Source organism: Rhinoderma darwinii, chromosome 12 (genome assembly GCF_050947455.1).
Source record: "Rhinoderma darwinii isolate aRhiDar2 chromosome 12, aRhiDar2.hap1, whole genome shotgun sequence".
NCBI lineage: Eukaryota > Metazoa > Chordata > Amphibia > Anura > Rhinodermatidae > Rhinoderma > Rhinoderma darwinii.
The window spans coordinates 79,333,956-79,356,744 of record NC_134698.1 but is presented as its reverse complement, the minus strand read 5'-3'; the positions used below and the strand labels follow the sequence as shown (position 1 = coordinate 79,356,744).

The following is a 22,789-nucleotide window of genomic DNA, read 5'->3' as shown; positions in this document are numbered from 1 at the left end:
ACTATGCATGCCCAATACTCCCAGTTACTATGCATGCCCACTACTCATGAAGAATGAGGTGCAGTAGCCCCTTCTTTTCAAGATTGGAGATCCTGATTGGGTGCTCTGGGTCTTTGTATGGGAAGGGTCTGGGAGACCATTAGGTCCATGATACACAGGATAGAGCTAGACAACAGAGCTGGAGTAACACCTATAAATTTGCTACGGAGGCCTTAGGTTAGGGCAACACGGGTTCGAAATGCAACATTGCAAGTAATGCTCGTGAATGCGGTTGCATTACTACATGCAACATGACAGCTGAGAAAAAGTTAAAGCAGCAGGAGTTTGATCGCATATTGCAAGTGAGACTTCAACGTAAGACGCGAGCAACTGACCAATTTGTGAAATGTCCACAATTCTTATTTTGGATGTTCCAAAACCTAAATCTCACCATAAAATAGTAAAGTGACTTCAATGCGACAGCAAGTTGGACAAATTGCACAAATTTTTTGTCTAAAAGTCACCGTGTAGCCCTAACCTAACTTTTTGAAATTCTCTCTACTGGTGTGCCAAACTGGACTCCTCCAGACTACAGTGTTTATCTCTAACGTTGATCTTAAGCAGGGGTGGATTTGGCATTTCTGGGGCCCCAAGCAAAGTTATCAATAACACCTGTAGAGAGTGCCGCACACGGTGCCACCTGTAGAGAGTGCCGCACACGGTGCCTCCTGTAGAGAGTGCCGCACACGGTGCCTCCTGTAGAGTGCCGCACACGGTGCCTCCTGTAGAGTGCCGCACACGGTGCCTCCTGTAGAGTGCCGCACACGGTGCCTCCTGTAGAGTGCCGCACACGGTGCCTCCTGTAGAGTGCCGCACACGGTGCCTCCTGTAGAGTGCCGCACACGGTGCCTCCTGTAGAGAGTGCCGCACACGGTGCCTCCTGTAGAGAGTGCCGCACACGGTGCCTCCTGTAGAGAGTGCCGCACACGGTGCCTCCTGTAGAGAGTGCCGCACACGGTGCCTCCTGTAGAGAGTGCCGCACACGGTGCCTCCTGTAGAGAGTGCCGAACACGGTGCCCCCTGTGTAGAGTGCCGCACACTGTGCCCCCTGTGTAGAGTGCCGCACACTGTGCCCCCTGTGTAGAGTGCCACACACTATGACCCCTGTGTAGAGTGCCACACACTGTGACCCCTGTGTAGAGTGCCACACACTGTGACCCCTGTAGAGTGTGCCGCACACGGTGCCTCCTGTAGAGAGTGCCGCACACGGTGCCTCCTGTAGAGAGTGCCGAACACGGTGCCCCCTGTGTAGAGTGCCGCACACTGTGCCCCCTGTGTAGAGTGCCACACACTATGACCCCTGTGTAGAGTGCCACACACTGTGACCCCTGTAGAGTGCCACACACTGTGACCCCTGTAGAGTGCCACACACTGTGACCCCTGTAGAGTGCCACACACTGTGACCCCCTGTAGAGAGCGCCCCACACAGTGCCCCCCTGTAGAGAGTGGCCCATTTCAGTAATAGGGCCCCCAGACAAATAATAAAAACTTATAAATCACCTAGCCCTATTCCCATGACGAACAGAGTTGCAGCCTATGATACGCCGAGAAGGGACCCTTGCATAGGACGGCGCAATGCAGTTAAATCATCTCGCTGGCCTGTGCACGAATCATGTCCTAGCAGCTCATAGGCTGCAGGTCTAACAAGGCCTGTAGCCTAAGAATTGGTGGAGCAGGGAGTGGACAGCTTCCTGCTCCACCATAGTATTCAAATGTATCTGTGTACTGAACGCAGATGCAACTGAATGTGGCAGTCGCCCGGGGCACCGGGGCTTATGCCCTCGATGGCCAGTTCTAAAAACTGTATCTGTGTCCTGAGGATGCAGAAACAGTTAAAAATTGTGGCGCTGAGAGGGGGCACTGGTAAAAACCGCCACTGAACTTAGGCATAGGGATCACTGGCCTCAAAGACCTGATCATTGGTCAAGGAGTCAAGCCAATAACTAGTGCGCGGCCTACGGCACCTTACACATATTTGTATACATCCTGTAAGTCCTAGGGAGGGTAAAACACAAACATTGATCGTTTGCAAGAACCATGATTTGATTAGATGTGTTGACCTCTGCTCAACCTTTGGTTGGCACGAGCTGCGCCAAGCCGATTGTGCGTGTTGGTGGTGGGTCATCCTTTCAGCCCGGCAGTACTGCAAAGAAGATGCCACAGGATGAACAGATTTGTTCTAAAGGTGGCCATATAGATTAGAGTAACATTTACTAAATCAGCCCAGCGTCTAATTGGGGGGGGGCCCTCCTGATGGCAGACTGTTCGTTGGAGGAGGGTATTTTTGTGTGTTTTCTGTGTAGTGTTCCTTTAAGAGCGCGATGAAGGTTTGTGTCCTTAGCCCGTTCTGCACTCTCTAAATTGGCTTTTTGAATTTAATTTGCATTTTTAAAAATCAAGGTCTCCAGCCGAGCCCTCCAGACACTCGACAGTCATCTGAGCTATGGAAGTCGTCAAGCACTTTCTAAATTAGTCTCCTGATTTCACTCGAGAAGAAGGCGAGAACTTATTTCTATTTCTCCCGGGAGGGGGGGGGGGCACAAAAATCCTCATCTCACACTATGCAAACAACATATGAGGATTTAGGATAGTGGTCTCCATACTGTGGCATAACTACTACACCCAGCATGCTGCCGAACCCATAAGTGTGATTTAGAAAAAAAAAGAAAAAAAAAAAAAAAAAAGGGGGAATCCATTTTTTCCATGGGCTTCTCAAACTTCCACCAACCTAACCACCCATGGTCGCAGTCTATGCCAAAATTAAAAAGTATTGCTCAATTCACCTTTTATTCGTCTCCTGTTATAATATAACATTATAACAAGCACAATAAGTCAATTACATGGTTAAAGGGTAACTAAACGTTTAAAAAACTTCTGACATATCATAGTGACGTGTTAGAAGTTTTGATTGTTGGGGGTCCGAGCACTGAGACCCCCATCAATTGCTGAAACGAAGCGGCAGAGGTGCTTGTGTGAGCGCTCAGCCGCTTCGTGTCGGTTCGGCTTTTTCCGGAAATAAATATATCGGAGTACGGACTCAATACAAAGTCTATGACCCCGTCCTCCGATACATCGGCTTTCCGTTTAGTTACCCTTCCGGCCTGTGGGTGGACAATTCATTACCATTGGCATTTCATTTGCCAGTCTTCGCTTTCTGCCCGCTGGAGTAAGTCGCGACAAATTTATTTAGCGTGAAACCTGCACCAGCCAAGAGTTCACATAGATTTTTGCCAGTTCCTGGCGTAAAGTAAACGCGTTATGCCAACAGTAGCCCTGCCCTTTCCACTTGAATCAGCGTATCTTTATAAAAGTGTCGGAAACTACCCAAAACTCGCTTCCCAGCTTTCGCTGCACCAACAACTAGACAGAAGTAAATCTGACACTCGCACGCTTTTTTTTACGCCGTTTTTAATGAACACGCGTATTTTGTTGTGCCTTTTTTACCTAAATTCCTCTACCTTTTGGTGTGTGTTTAAATTGTACTGGCCTAAAAATACGCGCAGGATCTTTCACACGCAAAAATAATTCAATGTAGAAAGCAAGCGTTTTTTGGCAGCGTTTTAAAGCCTCAAATTGACCGCAATGAGAAAATTCAACATGGAAAACTCCTTGTGAATTGACAGGACAGTTTTTTTTATGAAAGGCGCAATAGAAAGCGTTGTATGCACTATTAGCGCTTATACCGTTGAAGTCATTCTGCGTTTTTTAACGTGGACTTCGCACCAAAATGCGCGTAAAAAAAATGCTGTTTGAATACGCCCCTTTTCTTTTGTACGTGGCCCACACCTGTTTCTAAACAGTCTGGTTGATATGGATACACAGCCTAACAACCACTGTCTTTTATATGGGTTGTCAGGCAGATGTTCCTTAGCAACCAGTCTGTTTCAAATTACTTTGGTCTTTAACTGAAGGCAAAATTACCACCGAACTGTGGGCAGAGAAGAGGCGACTTAAAGCAGACCTCTATCTGTGAGGCGCCATCCACACGGCCATATTACTTTACCTCCCAACAATTATTTACCCCGCCTCAATCTGCACAGGACCGCCCACGAACCTCCCAGAAACATCCACTTTGGATCACCTTATCATAAGCCTCTTCCCTTCGAGATCCATTTTGTGGGACAATATTGCCCAAAACAGGGCGGTTGGGATGTATAAGATCACGGATCCGTAATATGCCTGATCCTGAACCTCTGATATTATGTAATACATTTAGGTGGAGATCCCCTTTAAGCAATTTATAAAATATGACCCTGAGCCACCACTTATTATTTTTTGCCTGCGGACCTGGAACTAGTGGGACATCTGAACAGAAGTAAGCAGGCCCAGCTCACCGGCTAGAAGAATATATTTAGCGTACACTTTACACAAGTCGTCTTCTTTCGTTTTTCATTGTAGCTTTTAATCAAAAATGGCAAAAAAAAATAAATAAAAAGACTCGGAAATGTCCCCTACACTTAGATTTTCTTTTTGTTTGGAGGGGGGGGGGGGAACAAGTTTTTCTTTTAGACATTAAATAAAGTTCACATGTTGTGTTACAGTCGTGTCTAACGGGCATAAAGCCTGGCAGCCGGCGTGCGGGTGAAGTGACCACAAGGGTTGTGCAGGTGTTAAAAATAAAAAAAGTTTCAATCTTCTCTAAAAACTTCTAAGATTCCCCTACATCTCCGGTGACAACCGCTGCCTCTTATGAAACTACCTGAGGTCTGTCAGAAAGTAACGAAGTTTCCAAGAAATGTAGAACTTTTTATTAACTCAGGTTTCAGGTCACATTTCCCAGACAGACAATCTCCCTCCACCCCAAAAAAATGACAGTCAATTGTATGCCACCTCTGATGTCACTGCAGGACAGGATTTCGTAGGCTGACGATTCTTAAGACAAATCGCCAAAAAACGCTGCGAAAACCGCAGTGTCGTGTTTTACTGCAAATCAGCAATTTTTTTTATTTATCTGCAAAAACCGCTCCGATGTGCAGGGAGACCGCATGTCAGCACAGGTCAGATCAACAAGTTTGCTGCAATTTTCACAAAAATCACGGCAAAAAAGGGGAATTGACCACAGGGGCGTAGCTAAAGGTTCATGGGCCCGGTGCAAAAAGATCCCCCCTCCAACTTCTCTTCACGGCTGACAGCTGCATCTCTTAAAAGGATTGTAGGCTTATATACAGGGTCTAGAAAACAGTATCACACATGGTAGGCTTAGATACAGGGTCTGGAAGACAGTATCACACATGGTAGGCTTAGATACAGGGTCTGGAAGACAGTATCACGCATGGTAGGCTTAGATACAGGGTCTGGAAGACAGTATCACGCATGGTAGGCTTAGATACAGGGTCTGGAAGACAGTATCACGCATGGTAGGCTTAGATACAGGGTCTGGAAGACAGTATCACGCATGGTAGGCTTAGATACAGGGTCTGGTAGACAGTGTCACACATGGTAATCTTAGATACAGGGCTCAGCATATAGTATCACACATGATAGGCTTAGATAAATGGCCCAGCAGACAGTATCATACATGGTAGGCTTAGATACAGGGCACAGCAGACAGGATCACATATGATAGGCTTAGATACAGGGTCTAGAAGACAGTATCACACAGGGTATACTTAGATACAGGGCCCCAGCCGACAGTACCCCCCAGAGTCGGGTCCTCTTCGGCTACGGGCCCAGAGTGGGTCCTGACACCATTCCGAGTCAGGAGGGGGAGGGGGGAGTATACGGTTACTGTAGTAACAGAAGCCCATGTAGTTTATTACATAGGCCCCAGTTACTACAATAACAGTGAATAGACGTGGTGCGAGGCCAGTGGGCTCCCCTGGCTTTGGGCCCGATAGCAATTGCGACCCCTATATCTACGCCGCTGACTGACCGCAACATGTAAATTGACCGTTACACATATTAATACACAAACCATTGACATTGACCATTCTACAGGCTAAAAACACTACCAATGCGGATCCACTGAAACATGCTGCGTATTGAAAAAATAATTACACAGGCATAAAAAAAACCCGCGTATAGAAAACGGAAGTGTTACTAAAACCATTTAAAATATATTGGAAGTTACTTTTTTAATAATAAAAAAAAGGAATACATATCAGAAATACGGAAGTATGGATGAGCCCTAAGTGTATGTTCACACGGCCTATTTACGGACGTAATTCGGGCGTTTTTGCCCCGAATTACGTCTGAAAATAGCGCCTCAATAGCGCTGACAGACATCTGCCCATTGAAAGCAATGGGCAGACGTTTGTCTGTTCACACGAGGCGTATATTTACGCGCCGCTGTCAAATGACGGCGCGTAAATAGACACCTGCGTCAAAGAAGTGACCTGTCACTTCTTTGGCCGTAATTGGAGCCGTTATTCATTGACTCCAATGAATAGCAGCGCTAATTACGGCCGTAATGGACGCGGCGTTCAAGCGCCTGCACATGCCGGTACAGCTGAAATTACGGGGATGTTTTCAGGCTGAAACATCCCCGTAATTTCAGCCGTAACGGACGCCCTCGTGTGAACATACCCTTAAAGTATGTTTTGCCATGGCAACCAAAATTAAAACCTCCATTCTTTATACTGCAGGCTGCATTCAAAGTACCAGATAACCGCACAATAAAAACAGTGTTATTTTTTTTGGTTTTTTTAAATCTCGCAATTAAACAAAGTTATAAAAGTTAAAACCCTCCTAATGCAACAATCCTGAAAGGTGAGGGGTCATGTAGAAGTCTATAGAACTTGCAAGTGGCAAATAATTTATAAACACGTCATTTTGCAGCTTTTGTACATTTGCTTATTGGGCGGCTAAGGGGGGGGGGGCAGACTTACGCAATATGGGGTGTAGTGAATGGGACACAATCAGCGCACTTAATTTATAAACTGAACGTGTGAATGCGCACAAATGCCAAGAGTCATAACTAGTGGTGACAAGCCGCGCCCATTACGCCACGTTCGAAACGCGAAACAAAAATATCGTGTCAAAAACAATCTTAAAAATAATGCCGCAGCAGAAACCTCACGACACATTGACAACCCCATTGTGCACAGACCCACATCGCAGCTACAGGTAACACACGCCGTCTCGCTTACCTGTGCTCCGGTGGCGCAGTCCTGGTGATCAGACCTTCTCGTGCGCTCTTCGATTGGACTACAAGTCCCAGCAATGCACCAACATGAGGAAGGAGAGTCCAGTATGAAGCCGGGATGATGTTGTATGGTGTCGGGTGCTCAGTCCTGGGATTTCAGGTGCTTCTCGTCAAGGAGGAACCTTCCTACCTGGGTGTTTGATGGGGGAAGGACATGAAACCAGGTAGCACTGGGACCTACAACCAGAGGCGGCCTGGTTTTCGTAGTTACCAAACCATTTTTGAGGCCAGGGCTCCGCAGCGATATATAATATAATATTGTGTATAATGTATTCCTATGGGGTCACGTGAAATCAGAATTGCAAAAATCCAGCAATTGTACGTTTTATTCAAATTTCATTCGATATTATACTATTGCAAATTTATGCGATTTTAATATTGCTTAAATTCTAAAAAGACGGCTCATCCGTTAATCGCAAAATATTGCGTGTAAAATAGTGCACAATTTGACAGATGCGATTTTCTGCAATGCGGCGTGCGACGTTGTGGTGGGATCGCATGTGAGATTGAATCGCAAGATATTCTCGTATGAGTCATGGCCTAAGAAAATGAGAACGAGTCTTTCAATTTGGAAATGACGCCCCAAAAATTTGGATTTTTGTGATAATCGCAATTCAAATGCGATTTCCCTCATAGCGTTATATTCAATTCGCCTGTGATATTATGTCATTGAGGCTTTACAATTTTGATAAATATTTTTTATACAATTTTAAAAATTCTAAAAATCGCATATGAAATTGCATCGTACGGTGCCGCATGTGATAATTCACCGTGGAGACCCCACCTAATGAGCTTCAAAACCTAGAAATACAATAGGGAATCACACGTTGGGGCTGATGCAGTTAGAACCGCAACAACAAAAAACGCATCCGAAAACCGAATGTGATTTGGTGCATTTTTTTTCATGCGGTTGCAGCAAAAAAACGCACTAAATCAGGTTAAAAATGCATGCGTTCTTTCAATGCGGTTCTTTTGGCACCACTGCTGCAATGTGAAAATCTGCCTGAAAAATTTAAAGGGATATTGCACGTCTGCCTAAAACACTGGTGGGGGTGGACCTGGTGTCCTGAATCCATCCAGGGTGACAGACGCCATATGTATCAAACCAAACAATTTTTTGAAGCTGATGAAACCTCATACCATTTAAAAATGGGTGTGGCTACCAATAAAGGGGCGTGGTTTGTCAGTCTCAACCAATGGTACATATTTTTGGGGTCCATAGACAAAAACTTTACACCATGATAACAAGAAATATAAAGCACCTCACCGTCTTCTATATTCCTGGACAGGCGGGTCTACAAGATGGCTACCTCCAATGTGGTCACACGGTAAATCTCTGGTTTGTGACAAGAAAGACGACACTTTAGAAAAAAAATAAATCCAAAAAGTTTCTATTTATTGTTCGCACATACAGACGTGGGAAGACACCAAATTACACAGGATCAGCAAGCACAGGATATTTCCTAGAAAAGATTGAGCAGTACATTTTATGTCTTTAAGTCCATCTTTGAAGGGAGGGGGCAAAAAAATAGGTAAAAATTTAGAAAAACAAAAATTTCAAAGGGGGGGGGGGGGCTCTTTTGCTGTATGCAGCTGGTACAAGCAGATATAAAATCCAATCACTCCGATATAGCAAGTGATACAGACGTACAAGAGATTATAAAATGTTATATTTTCAGTGACGCAATCCCAGACACTGGTTTATAGGAATCCATCAGCAAAAAGCCACAATTCAACACCCCCTCCCACAGCCCTATATACGGAGTTCACCATTGTATCTTGAAAAATGATTACAGTATCCTCGATTACATAGCAAAGTGGTAAAAAATGGATACAAAGTAAATAAACAAACATAAAAAGGACACACAAAAAAAAGACAAAAGCAAGTCACACCGGCAAGGCCGCTGCCACCCTAGGCCGCTGCCACCCTAGAACCAGGCCTAACAAGCCGATCCTCAAATGAGATGAAAATTAACCCTTAAGTCAACAGCACCATGCAACAAAGTCTGCCACTGAGAAAAGAGCGTTCATATTCCGCCCCTAGCGGCTTCGATATTTGCCCGCCACATAAGAGCGGGTATGGCGGTTCTCCAGCATTAAACTCATAGAATATGTCGTTTTGGAAGTTCCAACGTTTTTTGCAAAGGTGCCGATATAAAGGGCTTGGGGGGGAATGGAAAATAATTCAGAATTAATTTGAATTTTAATTAATTTACATATATTCCAATTGATTTAACACTTCAAATATTGAAGGAAACTTTTTACTGGAAGAGGTCCCTTTAAATTAGTGGCCAAATAATGGAAAATAGCTGCCACCATTGTGAGCCCTTTAAGTCAATCAATAGAGCTGTGCGTAGTCATGTAATGCATGGACACTTCAAGAAGAGTCCCATTTCTAAGGCCAGATTCAGACGAGCGTGTCGACATGCAGACCGTAGATCACGGACCGAACACGCTCGTGTGAATCGGGCCTAAGGAGTCAAGAAGGTGGAGCTTATTTTTGGCTGCCTGGTACTAGGATGGCTCCAACGTGCCAGGATGCAAAAAAAAAAAAAAAATTATAATAATTTGAATCTAAATGGGACAGGCCCCCTTTAACCCTTCAAATTTGAGAGAACTTTCCGCCATTCCATTCTTCACAAATGAGTTATTGCACATTCTGAAACAGATTAAACAAGGTCGGATTGCTTTTTATTGATCTATTGCTTATTAATATTCTGTGCGTCCCATTTGGGAACCTGCCCACGAAAAAAAAAAAAGTTGTGCCGTAAGCAATGAACGTTGTTTTCTCTTTTCTCAATGCGCCTTTTTGCAGGACTAAAAAGGGAAAATTTCCAGACACTTCACAAAATAGTCATTTCCCTTCTGTATAGATTATAAGGAAATTTACAGAACGGAAACAGATGGTGCAAATCCCAGATCGCTCGTTGTAGTTGTATTGGCTTCAAGTATTTATTTTATATTGTTATAAATAGCAGCGTGTTTGCACTCAGTCCCCCATTAGGCCTCATTCAGACATTTTAGCGTCCGTATTACGGGTGGAAGTTCTGGCCCGACAACGGGTCCAATGACCCAAACTAACAGCATCATAGTGACCTATGATACTGATCGGTCCGATCATTAGTCAGACGATCACTGTGATTCAGACACTAAAATATGACAGCCCGAATGGGGACGAAGGCTACGGTCTCCGATTAAAAAAAACAGGACTGAGAGATAAGGTCCCCGGTGATATAGAGCTAGTTTTATCCGAAAAAGGAAGCTGCCTCAGATGACCAAAATTAGTCGTTTTTCGCAGACACAAATGTTATGGTCCCTTAGCAACAAGCATATAATAGGAATAGTCTCTGGGGTTGCATTTGAACACTGAGACTCTAAAGTTGACGAGTCCGGTTTTCGAGGGCGTTTCCATCCATTATATAATATTAATACATAGATGGAATATCCTTAGTGCTGATATAAAGAAAAACTATCCTATGGTCGGTGTGTCTTCCACTCAGTCGGAGAGCTCTGTTCCCTCTCACTTATGTGGAGAAAGGGAAGGCACAACCTTTGCGGGCTTTTTAAGATGCCGCTCAGAACTGTGGTCACCTATTTAGCGCCACATAACGGTACCCACGCGGAAACGTCACCTGGGTACAATCATACTGCAGGATTTTAAAGAAAGTACACATCATGCAATGAATTTTACCCATGAACAGCGACCTGGCATTGTCATAGGGTCTGTACCTCTGCCAGGCTGTTTGGTTGGCCATACAACTGACAATGAGACCAATATGAGCTGGGCCAGGCAGACAAAATAGTGCAAATTTTCAGGGCCAATTAAAATAACTTTTACACTTTTTTTTAGAGCCCTGAAATTAGCCGGAGTCTTCTATTGTTCGGGCAAGGGTACCGACGACTACTCTGGGCACCAGAAAATAGAACTCAGGATAGTTGTCACCCATTTAGCCCCACCCCCTTGGACTGTTAAAGGGGATCTCCAAGTGAATTTATTTTAACTATAGTTTAATTACTACGTCAGTAAGGGATGGAGAAATAGGAGGTTTGAGTACCCCAATGCCTCTTCTCTACCCTCATCTCAGCGCCCATTAGGCCTGAGCTGAATACTTGAGTTATCTGATGCAAACTAGTTGCTAGGGATGTCCTGCTTGACAACCTCATGTGAACCAGTCTGTCACAATACTCAACTTAATCGTGCTGTACTGACAGCAGAGAAGGGGAAAATAGCCATACTAATCCCCACCTCAGCCGGAATTATTAATCAGATTTTCATCAAAATGACTACTCCTCCATAGAAAATCAAAATAAATGTTATATATATATATATATATATATATATACACACACATATATATATATATATATACACACACACACACACTACCGGTCAAAAGTTTAGGGTCACTTAGAAATTTCCTTATTTTTTAAAGAAAAGCAGTTTTTTTCAATGAAGATAACATTAAATGAATCAGAAATACACTCTATACATTGTTAATGTGCTAAATGACTATTCTAGCTGCAAACGTCTGGTTTTTAATGTAATATCTACATAGGTGTATAGAGGCCCATTTCCAGCAACCATCACTCCAGTGTTCTAATGGTACATTGTGTTTGCCAACTGTGTTAGAAGGCTAATGGATGATTAGAAAACACTTGAAAACCCTTGTGCACTTATGTTAGCACCGCTGTAAACAGTTTTTCTGTTTAGAGGAGCTATAAAACTGACCTTCCTTTGAGCTAGTTGAGAATCTGGAGCATTACATTTGTGGGTTCGATTAAACTCTCCAAATGGCTAGAAAAAGAGAGCTTTCATGTGAAACTCGACAGTCTATTCTTGTTCTTAGGGTATGTTCACACGGCCTATTTACGGACGTAATTCGGGCGTCTTTGCCCCGAATTACGTCCGAAAATAGCGCCTCAATAGCGCTGACAAACATCTGCCCATTGAAAGCAATGGGCAGACGTTTGTCTGTTCACACGAGGCGTAATTTACGCGCCGCTGTCAAAAGACGGCGCGTAAATAGACGCCCGCGTCAAAGAAGTGACCTGTCACTTCTTTGGCCGTAATTGGAGCCGTTATTCATTGACTCCAATGAATAGCAGCGCCAATTACGTCCGTAATTGACGCAGCGTTCAAGCGCCTGCACATGCCGTTACGGCTGAAATTACGGGGATGTTTTCAGGCTGAAACATCCCCGTAATTTCAGCCGTTACGGACGCCCTCGTGTGAACATACCCTTAGAAATGAAGGCTATTCCATGCGAGAAATTGCCAAGAAACTGAAGATTTCCTACAACGGTGTGTACTACTCCCTTCAGAGGACAGCACACACAGGCTCTAACCAGAGTAGAAAGAGAAGTGGGAGGCCCCGCTGCACAACTGAGCAACAAGACAAGTACATTAGAGTCTCTAGTTTGAGAAATAGACGCCTCACAGGTCCTGAACTGGCAGCTTCATTAAATAGTACCCGCAAAATGCCAGTGTCAACGTCTACAGTGAAGAGGCGACTCCGGGATGCTGGCCTTCAGGGCAGAGTGGCAGAGAAAAAGCCATATCTGAGACTGGCTAATAAAAGGAAAAGATTAATATGGGCAAAAGCACACGGACATTGGACAGAGGAAGATTGGAAAAAAGTGTTATGGACAGACGAATGGAAGTTTGAGGTGTTTGGATCACACAGAAGAACATTTGTGAGACGCAGAACAACTGAAAAGATGCTGGAAGAGCGCCGGACGCCATCTGTCAAGCATGGTGGAGGTAATGTGATGGTCTGGGGTTGCTTTGGTGCTGGTAAAGTGGGAGATTTGTACAAGGTAAAAGGGATTTTGAATAAGGAAGGCTATCACTCCATTTTGCAATGCCATGCCATACCCTGTGGACAGCGCTTGATTGGAGCCAATTTCATCCTACAACAGGACAATGACCCAAAGCACCTCCAAATGATGCAAGAACTATTTAGGGAAGAAGCCGGCAACTGGTATTCTATCTGTAATGGAGTGGCCAGCGCAGTCACCAGATCTCAACCCCATAGAGCTGTTGTGGGGGCAGCTTCACCGTATGGTACGCAAGAAGTGCCCATCAAGCCAATCCAACTTGTGGGAGGGGCTTCTGGAAGCATGGGGTGAAATTTCTCCCGATTACCTCAGCAAAGTAACAGCTAGAATGCCAAAGGTCTGCAATGCTGTAATTGCTGCAAATGGAGCATTCCAAGACGAAAGCAAAGTCTGAAGGAGAAAATTATTATTTCAAATAAAAATCATTATTTCTAACCTTGTCAATGTCTTGACTATATTTTCTAGTCATTTTGCAACTCATTTGATAAATATAAGTGTGAGTTTTCATGGAAAATTTTCTGGGTGACCCCAAACTTTTGAACGGTAGTGTATATATATATATATATATATATATATATATATATATATATATATACACACACACGATTTGATTAATTTCTCCCTTTACAAGCAGGTGTGATAAAAAAATTAAGATGAAAAATTCCCCACGACTGCTCTCCCTGGCACAGATATATTACAGGCACCCTATTTGCCTGTATTCTGTCAATGGAAAGAGATGGATATTGACTGTACCGGGGAGAGTGGTGAAATATTTTATTACAATTGGGTATATTCTATAAAATTGGGGGGGGGGGGAATATATATTTTTTAAATCTAGGAAAATATTTGATAAAAATGGATCATAATCTTACATCTAAAATGTAACTGCTCTGTAAACCTTCCCAGTTATTTTTCACAGGTAACTAGATTTCTGTCCCTGGGTTTAATAGTGCAGTACAAATACCGTAACCCGGTTACTAGGCCGGTTATTATTAGGCCGTATATCAGCCCCAAATCTCTGCCTGACTGCAGGTATACTGACCCGTACTAAGAGCATCATAGAGATTTATGATGCTCCCATACTACGGTCATGGGGAACAGGCCTTACAGTGGTTGCCCAGTTTAGATAACCCATTTTTTATAATCCCTATTAGGGAATTCTGAGTTAATATAGGGGGGTCCTCTGTAACCCCTCTCCACTCTGACCAAGAGATGAGGATCCTGAACAAAGAGCGTCTCTCTCTGGAGGACCTGTCCTGTCCCGCATTACACACAACACATTAATATGAATTGACACTGTGTAATACTTCATTTCTCCTGTGGTGGCACTGCAGGGAAACTGAACACTTACCGCCAGGTTTCCCCACAGATTACAGCTGATCGCCGGTGGTCCCAGCAGGGGGACACTTTGTAACCAGCTTATTGTCAAGGGACTTCTCTACAAGTAGGGATTGTCTAAATTCCTTTAATATGAAAAAAAAACAACTTTTGAAGGAATCCTGGAATAATCCACAATGATAACACTATAAATCTTTATTAGGTTGGAATTTCGTTTCGGAAACAAAGTATAACATATATATATATTAGAGCCGGGATCTCAATACCTACGAGGGACTGAATCCAGACACTGGTCTATTAAATCAACATCTCTGATTATTAATTTTTAATATAAAGCCCCCAATGTGAGGCGACACGAGTGACACACAGACAGTATATATTACATGGTACATTCCTCATCCTGACACACAGACACGCATCTTCCTGTGAAAATTTTGGTTTTATTTGTAAAATAATTTTTTGCTGACTTTTGAGCTTTTTTTTTTTTTTAAACTTTTCTTTTTTACATTTTGGCTTTTACCTTATAATAAGCACCAATGATCTGTATGCGCGGAAGCAGGACCTCAAAGACTATATTCATTCCTGCGGCTGAAAACAATACACGCCATTGTCCCTGTGTCTCAGGTCTTCGTGCTTCTTCACTTGCAATCTGCTAATATACAGAAATAGTGCAGAGATTTAAGATTAAGTGTTCCCGTCACCTACGCACAGTGAAGGCGGCTGGACCAATATACGCACCGTGCTGGACTAATGACGTCAACGAGCCATGAGGTACTAAGTGCCTCATGTCATAAAATAACAACTTCCACTAAGTTAAGGCGACAGGCCTACAATAAAATATATAATAAAAATAATAATATTTTAAAAAATTATTTTAGCAGCTTCTCTTAGGACACGTTACTTCAAACTAGGGCCCGGGTGGGGCTGCAACCTTTGCACCCCCTGTAGTTGTGCCCCGATGATGGATGTCCTAACAAATCACGTAACTGCGAGTCCAGATAGCCCGGCCTATACCACTCATGGAGGGCATTTACAATCATTTTTGAGTCTATGGTAATCAAATATTGTTTCCGACCTTTGGCAATTCAATATGCGCTGGGCTTATAGTGCACATGATGCCCATAAAGGGTTAAACTTGTAGGGGCTAAAGCAGGACCTACACAGGTTTCCACTGATCTGACCCGCCGTTCCGATATTGTTAAAGGGGCATACACTGCACGATAACTGTAAAATGGTAGTTTAACCCTTCAGGGGCTATGTCAATGATGTTCGTTATTTTCCATGTGCACCGCCCCATATGTAATTTCTCAGAGATAGTGACGTCATCAGTAGGGACCTAGGGATCATCCCTATTGACCGTAAACATTTTTGTGATCACATTTTCATAGGTCAGAACCGATAATTTTATACCGTAAACACAAAAAATTCCCTTCAATGGGCGATTTCGGTATCTGGCCTCGATTACACGTATATCGTTTCTGGCAAAAAGTGGGAATGGACTACAGTCAGTGAATTAGGCCGGATTCACACGAACGTTGGTGCATCCGTGCTCTGCGGGACGTGATGTCTTTCATCCCTCATAGATGAGTCTATGGAAGGATGCGTGAAAAAAATAGGACATGTCCTATTTTCTCACGGACCCTTCACACAGTCCGTTGAAACAACGGCCGTGTGAACGGCCACATTGAATTACAAAGGTCCGTGTGACGGCTGTTGTTTCAACGGCCGTCACACGGATGTTTAACACGCTCGTGTGAATAAGGCCTTAGGATTTTTTCTGTTTTTGACACCACCCCCCCCCCCCCCCCCCCGCCAAATAAAAAAACAAAACATATATAATTTAAACGTTTAGCCATGATGAGCCCTGTCAGGAAGGAGGGTGCAGTCTATTTGAGTGACCACCACAATGGCAGAGAATATTTTTTTCATTGACTGAGCCCCTCTCCTTTATCTGCTACAGTGGCTGATGCACTGGGCCTCAAAGCCTCAGCAGGTGACCTTGTTGTCCATGGCAACCAATCAGATTCCAGATTTCATTTTTCCAGTGCAGTTTAGAAAATGAAAGCTGAATTCTGGTTGGTAATGATGGTTCCCATAGCAACCTATCAGCTAAAGTAGTCTCTTTTTTTTAATGGCTTCGCTGGTTTGATAAAATAAGGCCCATTGCATTTCAGGCGCTTCCTGCCAAGGGCGGTCATGCTCCCTACTGCAACACGTTTATAAAAAAAAAAAAGAAAAAAATATATTCATATATGGTGACAAAATAATTTTTATACCTTTGTCATTATAGAATCTAATCCGGTAGAAAATAGCTAGCATATATTATAGAGAATGGCGTAGTAAATCTGTAAAAAAATAAAAATAGATTCTTGTCCTATTGTCCTAGATGCTACAGAATCAGTTCCCGTCCTCGGATTACATTCGCTGCTACATCACCGCCCAGTTTTTAGATATGGGCAGTTCTATCGCGAATACTGTAAACATTATTTTTGTAACGTGCGACTGTAGAAAGCGAATGGCGGCGTATAATGCGAGATATTACATTTTACAGTGCATGTCCCGCTGTACAAAGTAGTCAGGAGACCGCGAGGAGGCTCTGGGCCACAGAGCTTACAATCTATACTGTTGTTTTTTTGGCGCGGAGATCTTCGTAGACGACCTGAGTCACTAGAAATCAAGGCTTTGATATGAATTTTGTAATGCTCCCCTTACACATAACCTCTAACCTAAGTACCACGTAAAATGGGCACACAAGGCTGTACTTCGGTGGGCATCACAGATCCCAGTTGCAGTGTATTTCCACATTTTAGCGCCCGTATTATGGCCGCAACACGCAGACGTCCCCAGCGATTTTGCGGAGCCGGACTTAGATCACTATAGGGTTCTCTGATGATCTCAGTAGTTAGTAGAACCACTAGCGGCTTGTGTTTTTCGGCCGTAATGTGGGGGACAAAATGTGGCCACATCATGGCCGACTGAAACAGGCTTGACAGGCGATGCGCCATCTATATGGCAGGGAAGTCCATAGCAAACAAAGGGTGAAATGTGACCATATCCCATAATATCTCTCTATCCCACGCAGCAAATTCATGGGCCCTACTATTAAAAGTGGCCATAGACGTAGCAAACCCGACAATCTGGCTGTAAATGAAGGATCGTTCGCATTGATCGGTTGACAATTATCAGGATCAATCAAAACCCTTCACCTTTATATTGCTCATTGTTACAAGTATTTTGGGGTGAACAAAAGTTCCCAAGTGGGGCTCATGGAACAGACTTGTCATCGGCTCCATGTTGTCGTTTTGTAATTTTTTCATATAGTAATGCCTATGGCCCCTTTAAGAACCCATCGACTGCATTATAACGAATATTGGGGCTGCCCCCGTTGTGACCGGACATTTTGTTTGCAGGCAGGAAAAAAAAAATGGAAACCTAGCATGAATAATACGGCTATTACAGACCGGTAATATAGCATAATATAGGGACCAGCGTCGCCCACAGCAACCAACCGCATCACGGCTTCGATTTTCTAACCTATACATAAAAATAAAAGCTCAAATCTGATTGGTTGCCGTGGGCAACGCCTCCATCTTTGTCCGGGTATCCCATTGTGTTTGCTGAATTGCAGAGTTCCTCATCCGCGCACCCCCTGCTGTTACTTGGTGCACATCATATCAACCGGACTCATTTAATACGCAGCTCTGTCCATAAAACGGCATCTCCGTGCAATTTTTGCCAATTTCGCATTTATAGGCGCTTTTTCAGTGCTACCTGATAAAAAGAAGGCATCGCAATAAGTAACCCAGGGCACGGAACGTGTAAACCTACATCGGTTAGGTCGATGGATACAGGCCTCTGTGAATGTGGGCCCCTGTCCCCATCTGAGGTATATCAAGCAAAATCTGTACCAGGGAGCGCCCGAGACATCACATGCTATTTATAACACTGCTATACGTGGCAGAGGGGCTTTTGTGGCCATGGGGTAACTACAAACTCTGGGCCCCTCGTAGCTACTGCACTGCCCAACTACCACTTGCTTATGGACGCCTTCGACCTATGCAATGCTCACTAGAGACAGGGTGCCCATTTATTTTATTTTGGCACACGGCCCCCGCTCCTACTTGCCCTTTTTCTTTGCAGTTTTTCAGAAAAAAATGCCCCTTATAATGGAATAGAGAAAGGAGTGTCAATTTAGAAAAGCAAAACAATTGTGTTGCCCATAGCAACCAGTCAGTCAGTCAGATCACACCAGATCTCCATGACAACACTGTACCGGAAATCAGAAGGGGACATGTTGTCATCAGAATCTCTCAGTAGTGCAGCCTCAGGCTTTGGGCCTGTAACTTCATCAGATCTCAGGATATTTTTTTCTGTAATGCACACTACAAGACGTCATCTGATTGCTGCGGGCAACTCTTCCACTTTGCATTGGTTTTCATAAATCCCCCATTGCCATGTGAAACATACAGGTGTACATAAGTTGGTGAGTTACTTTCTTAAAGTGTAACTCCACCTACAACATTTTACCGCTTAAATCTAAATAAAAAATGAAGAATCACATAAATCGCTTAAATATTTGCTTTACCGTTTTTGTAATCATTAACTTTACTCTATTCACATCCAAAGCTGCGGTCAACATTCTGCTGGTTGTCTTGAAAATAGACAATGCTTAGCTTTGCCTTGTTGTCAGTCATATGATCCAACAGCTTCACTCTAATTGTTATTTGAGCTCCCACAATGCACTGCTGTCTGGTAAACCATCAGGCTTCTAAATTAAACTTTAGATGTGATCGGAGAAGAAAACAAAATAGAACTCAATCAGTACAAGAGTATTTACACACATTCTCAACAATTTATGTCGATTTTAACTGATATCTTGTAAGCTGTTGCCCAAAAGCCGAGCTTTACTTTAAAGTGCAGCTAAACCATTGACAAACTTCTGTCATATCATAGTGACATGTCAGAAGATTGGATTGGTGGGGGTCCGAGCACTGAGACCCCCACCAATCGCTAGAACGAAGCAGCTGAAGAACCCGTGTGACCGCTTAGCTGCTTAGTGTCAGTCCGTACTCCGATACATTTATTTCCGGAAAAAGCCGAACAGACACGAAGCGGCTGAGCGCTCACACGAGACCTTCAGCTGCTTCGTACTAGCGATTGGTGGGGGTCTCAGTGCTCGGACCCCCACCAATCCAAACTTCTGACATGTCACTATGACATGTCAGAAGTTTGCTGAACGTTTAGCTACACTTTAAGGCTATGTTCACATGGAGTTTTTTGCAGGCAGAAATTCTGCTTCAAAATTCCGTCTGGAATTTTGAGGCAGATTTTCAACTGCCCGCACGCCATTTGCCGCGTTCTTTGTGGCGTTTTTCGCCCGTGGCCATTGAGCACAGGAGGCAAAAAAACACTGCGAAATATGCTTTCTCTGCCTCCCATTGATGTCAATGGGAGGTCAGACACGTAAATTCCCGAAGATAGGGCATGTCACTTCTTTTTCCCACGAGAAGGTTTTTCCGCTCACGGGGAAAAAACTCCTCCGCCTCCCATTGAAATCAATGGGTGGCATTTTCAGCCGTTATTTGGCGCGTTTCCACGTCAAAAAAGTGTAAAAAAAACTCAGTGTGAACTGGCCCTTAGGGTGGCTTCATTCGCAGCGTTTTTAGGAAAAACTTTGGGGATTTTTAGGCCTTTTTGCTGCGCTTTTTTTTGTTGTTGTCGTGCGTTTTTTAAGTCACTGGAATTTTGTCGTCAAAATGGCAGAAACGCCGGCTTTGTTTTTTTCCAGCATTTAGTAGTGTTTTTCTCCCGTAGACCTCCATAGATCGTTTTTGCCTCTTCAAAAAACGTACGGGTCACAATGTGTGTGGTGTTTCTTATGGTGTTTTTTTCTCAATAAATCATGCGTCGCCAAGAGCGATCTTTGAATCACACCATTTACAATGTGAAAAATCACCAAGAAAAACGCACACACGATTTACAAAAATTGCCACCAAAAAAAAGCCATAAAAAAACGCAAGTACTACTTTGCTAAAAGTTTTCGAAATGCGGAGCAAAAAATGTGTGGGAAGGAAACCTTAACCGGGTTACATTTTTTTGTTATGGCCCTTTAAATCAGCAATAGCAAACCTGGCGCTGCGAGTCCCATCATTTCTGCTATTCTTGAAGCTGTTGTTCCATATAAGACGGCGAGTCACGTAGTGGTCATAGCAAAGTGAACATCAAAACTGCAGAAGGTCGCAAAGCGCAAGTGAGCAGAAATCTACTCTAAACCCGTCAAAGCTAAATATCGCTGCAACTTTTTGTTCAATCGTTTCAATGTATATGGTAGAACCGGAGAGACCGTGAAAGTCATTTATTGAGAACTCCAAAGTTCAACAAATCCCTAGTTTAGGGTGAAAGCCGGTTTCAGATGCACAGCATCGAAGAAGCGTTCAGATATGTAATAATAATAATAATATTAAATTGGTATTTTTGTCATAACCTACGACATGTAGTTGGTTTTACATTTCAAAAGTGAAATAATACAACATTGAATAGCTTAGAAGTGGTAACAAAAACCTGAGACATTTCTGTTAAGAACTTTAAGCCTATTCACCAGCAAAAAAAAATAAAAAAACAAAAATAAAAAAAAATGTCCTGTGACAACCATAATAAAACCATTGGTAGATCTCAAAGTCAATGGCATTAGGAGAGAGATGCTGAATTTATCACCCGTGACCACAAGACAATAAATGAGGGGAAATAAAATATTAATGATAAGGCAACTGTCCTTGGAAGTGGTTCATTAGGACCTTTCGGCAAAAAAATTCTCCCTACAGGACCCTCTCTTCTCTCCCTTCATTAACCCATTTGAAGCCGGGATCAACAAAGCATTAATGTGATGATGGCGGCCAAGTCTAGCACCCAATGGGTTAAACAGGAAGAACTTGAGATAACTTTTTTTTTTTTTTTTTTATAATGCCTGCTTCTAAATTTTTGAAAACCAAAAATAATTCAAATGTTTTGAAAAGAATATTAAAAAAATAGCCTCTTAATTTTTGAAAATTTTGATACCCCCAAGCAAATTTGTCCTTTATATATCCTCTTACCTAAACCCCCCCCCCTCCTCGAAAAAAATTACAACTTCAACAATGGTCACACTACTCTTAAAGTTTGTAAGATATCCAACATTTTCATTATCACAACATATAGATTTCAATCTTTTGCGCCGAATGTTGTCGCTTCGCGCGTCGGACCCTGCCATCCTCGTTTCTTCAGCCTTCCGATCAAGCACCATCGGGTCCTTATCTAAACCTCTGGACCTCCCTCAAGACTGACGTACAAAACACCCCGAAGCTGGTCTGTCTTCTACCTGACGACACCTGGCTACCTAATATCAAGGATCTGGCAGGTCCGAGGTATCCACTATGACTTTAATAAAAATAGTATCATCTTTAATGTATGTCCCATTCTCTAAGACGGTTTGGGCCACAAAAACGGGACACCCCGAGGCAATGTTCATTTCTCCAGAGGGTTTTTTGAAGCTACTGCTGTTTGGGTCCGGTTTGAAGGCGTCTCCTAAATGGCGTCTTGACGGCCCTTGGTCCATGAGCATGAGACTGACTTTTTGTTTAAAGGGCCAAGGCAACAGAGCGTCGTACTCCCCTCTCATTATCACGAAGAACAGCGACAAGTGCGTGCCCTTCCCCATGCCGTCCCCGTTGAGATATACCCTCGCGCACATCTTATAGCCAAAGTATCCCGTGTAGAAGGGCTGGCTGTACAAAGATAACGTCTTCCCCATAACGGCCTCCTGCTTCCGTCTCTTGTAATCCCGGATCTTCCAGATCAGGACCCCGTTGTAACTTGCCGTCTCCAGTACTTGAAACCTTAGGTCCATATCAGCCAGACGGATGTCGTGAACGCTCAACATCTGATCGTGTCTGTTAATTTGGGTCTCCAAGACACCTTAGGGAAGGGGGGAAGAAAAAAAAAAAACAGCAATAACTAAATTGGACCTTGCCCAATGCATCATTGCCCCAACATGGGACAATTCACCCAATAATACAGTATTTCGCCCTAAGATCTGAAAATATCCAGAAGACGTTTTCTTTGGCGATATCTTATATCTGAATTATCCTTCAGGGATAACAGATCATTAAAAAAAACACTAAGAAAGCCATAAGGGCGGTCACCGAGCTTCTCAAAGGCCAGGAAGAGCATATAAAACTGCATTACTGTGAGATTTACATCCCCCCCTCTAAAACTGGGATGTCTGTGTGTCAGTCTTAACTGTGCTTTAGGTATTCTATTCAAGAACCAGGAAGCTCAGGATGAACAATACAACAGATCCCTCCCAGAGAATTGAATGGACTTTATCTATAGACCAAACAAGTACAAGAGATGTCCCAACACCTTATTAGTCATTGTAATAGATGGATACGGTTCT

General features: G+C 43.4%; 2 protein-coding genes across 3 annotated transcripts in view; both read right to left on the bottom strand.

The window, feature by feature from the left end:
- AMN (amnion associated transmembrane protein) overlaps positions 1-16,111 on the bottom strand; it is a 71,408-nt gene extending 55,297 nt beyond the window's left edge. Inside the window, exons 1-4 of one of the 2 annotated variants that reach the window (XM_075844265.1) lie at positions 15,097-16,111; positions 14,879-15,010; positions 8,451-8,519; positions 7,128-7,313 (exon numbers count right to left, since the gene is read on the bottom strand). The gene's annotated coding sequence lies outside the window, so the exon portion shown is untranslated. The remainder of the gene's footprint in view (positions 1-7,127; positions 7,314-8,450; positions 8,520-14,878; positions 15,011-15,096) is intronic. The other variant, XM_075844266.1, reaches the window with a different exon arrangement.
- Positions 16,112-19,619: 3,508 nt separating this feature from the next.
- TRAF3 (TNF receptor associated factor 3) overlaps positions 19,620-22,789 on the bottom strand; it is a 101,225-nt gene continuing 98,055 nt past the window's right edge. Inside the window, exon 11 of the mRNA XM_075843621.1 lies at positions 19,620-22,308. Coding sequence (XP_075699736.1) covers positions 21,737-22,308 — 572 coding nt within the window. The 3' untranslated portion in view covers positions 19,620-21,736. The remainder of the gene's footprint in view (positions 22,309-22,789) is intronic.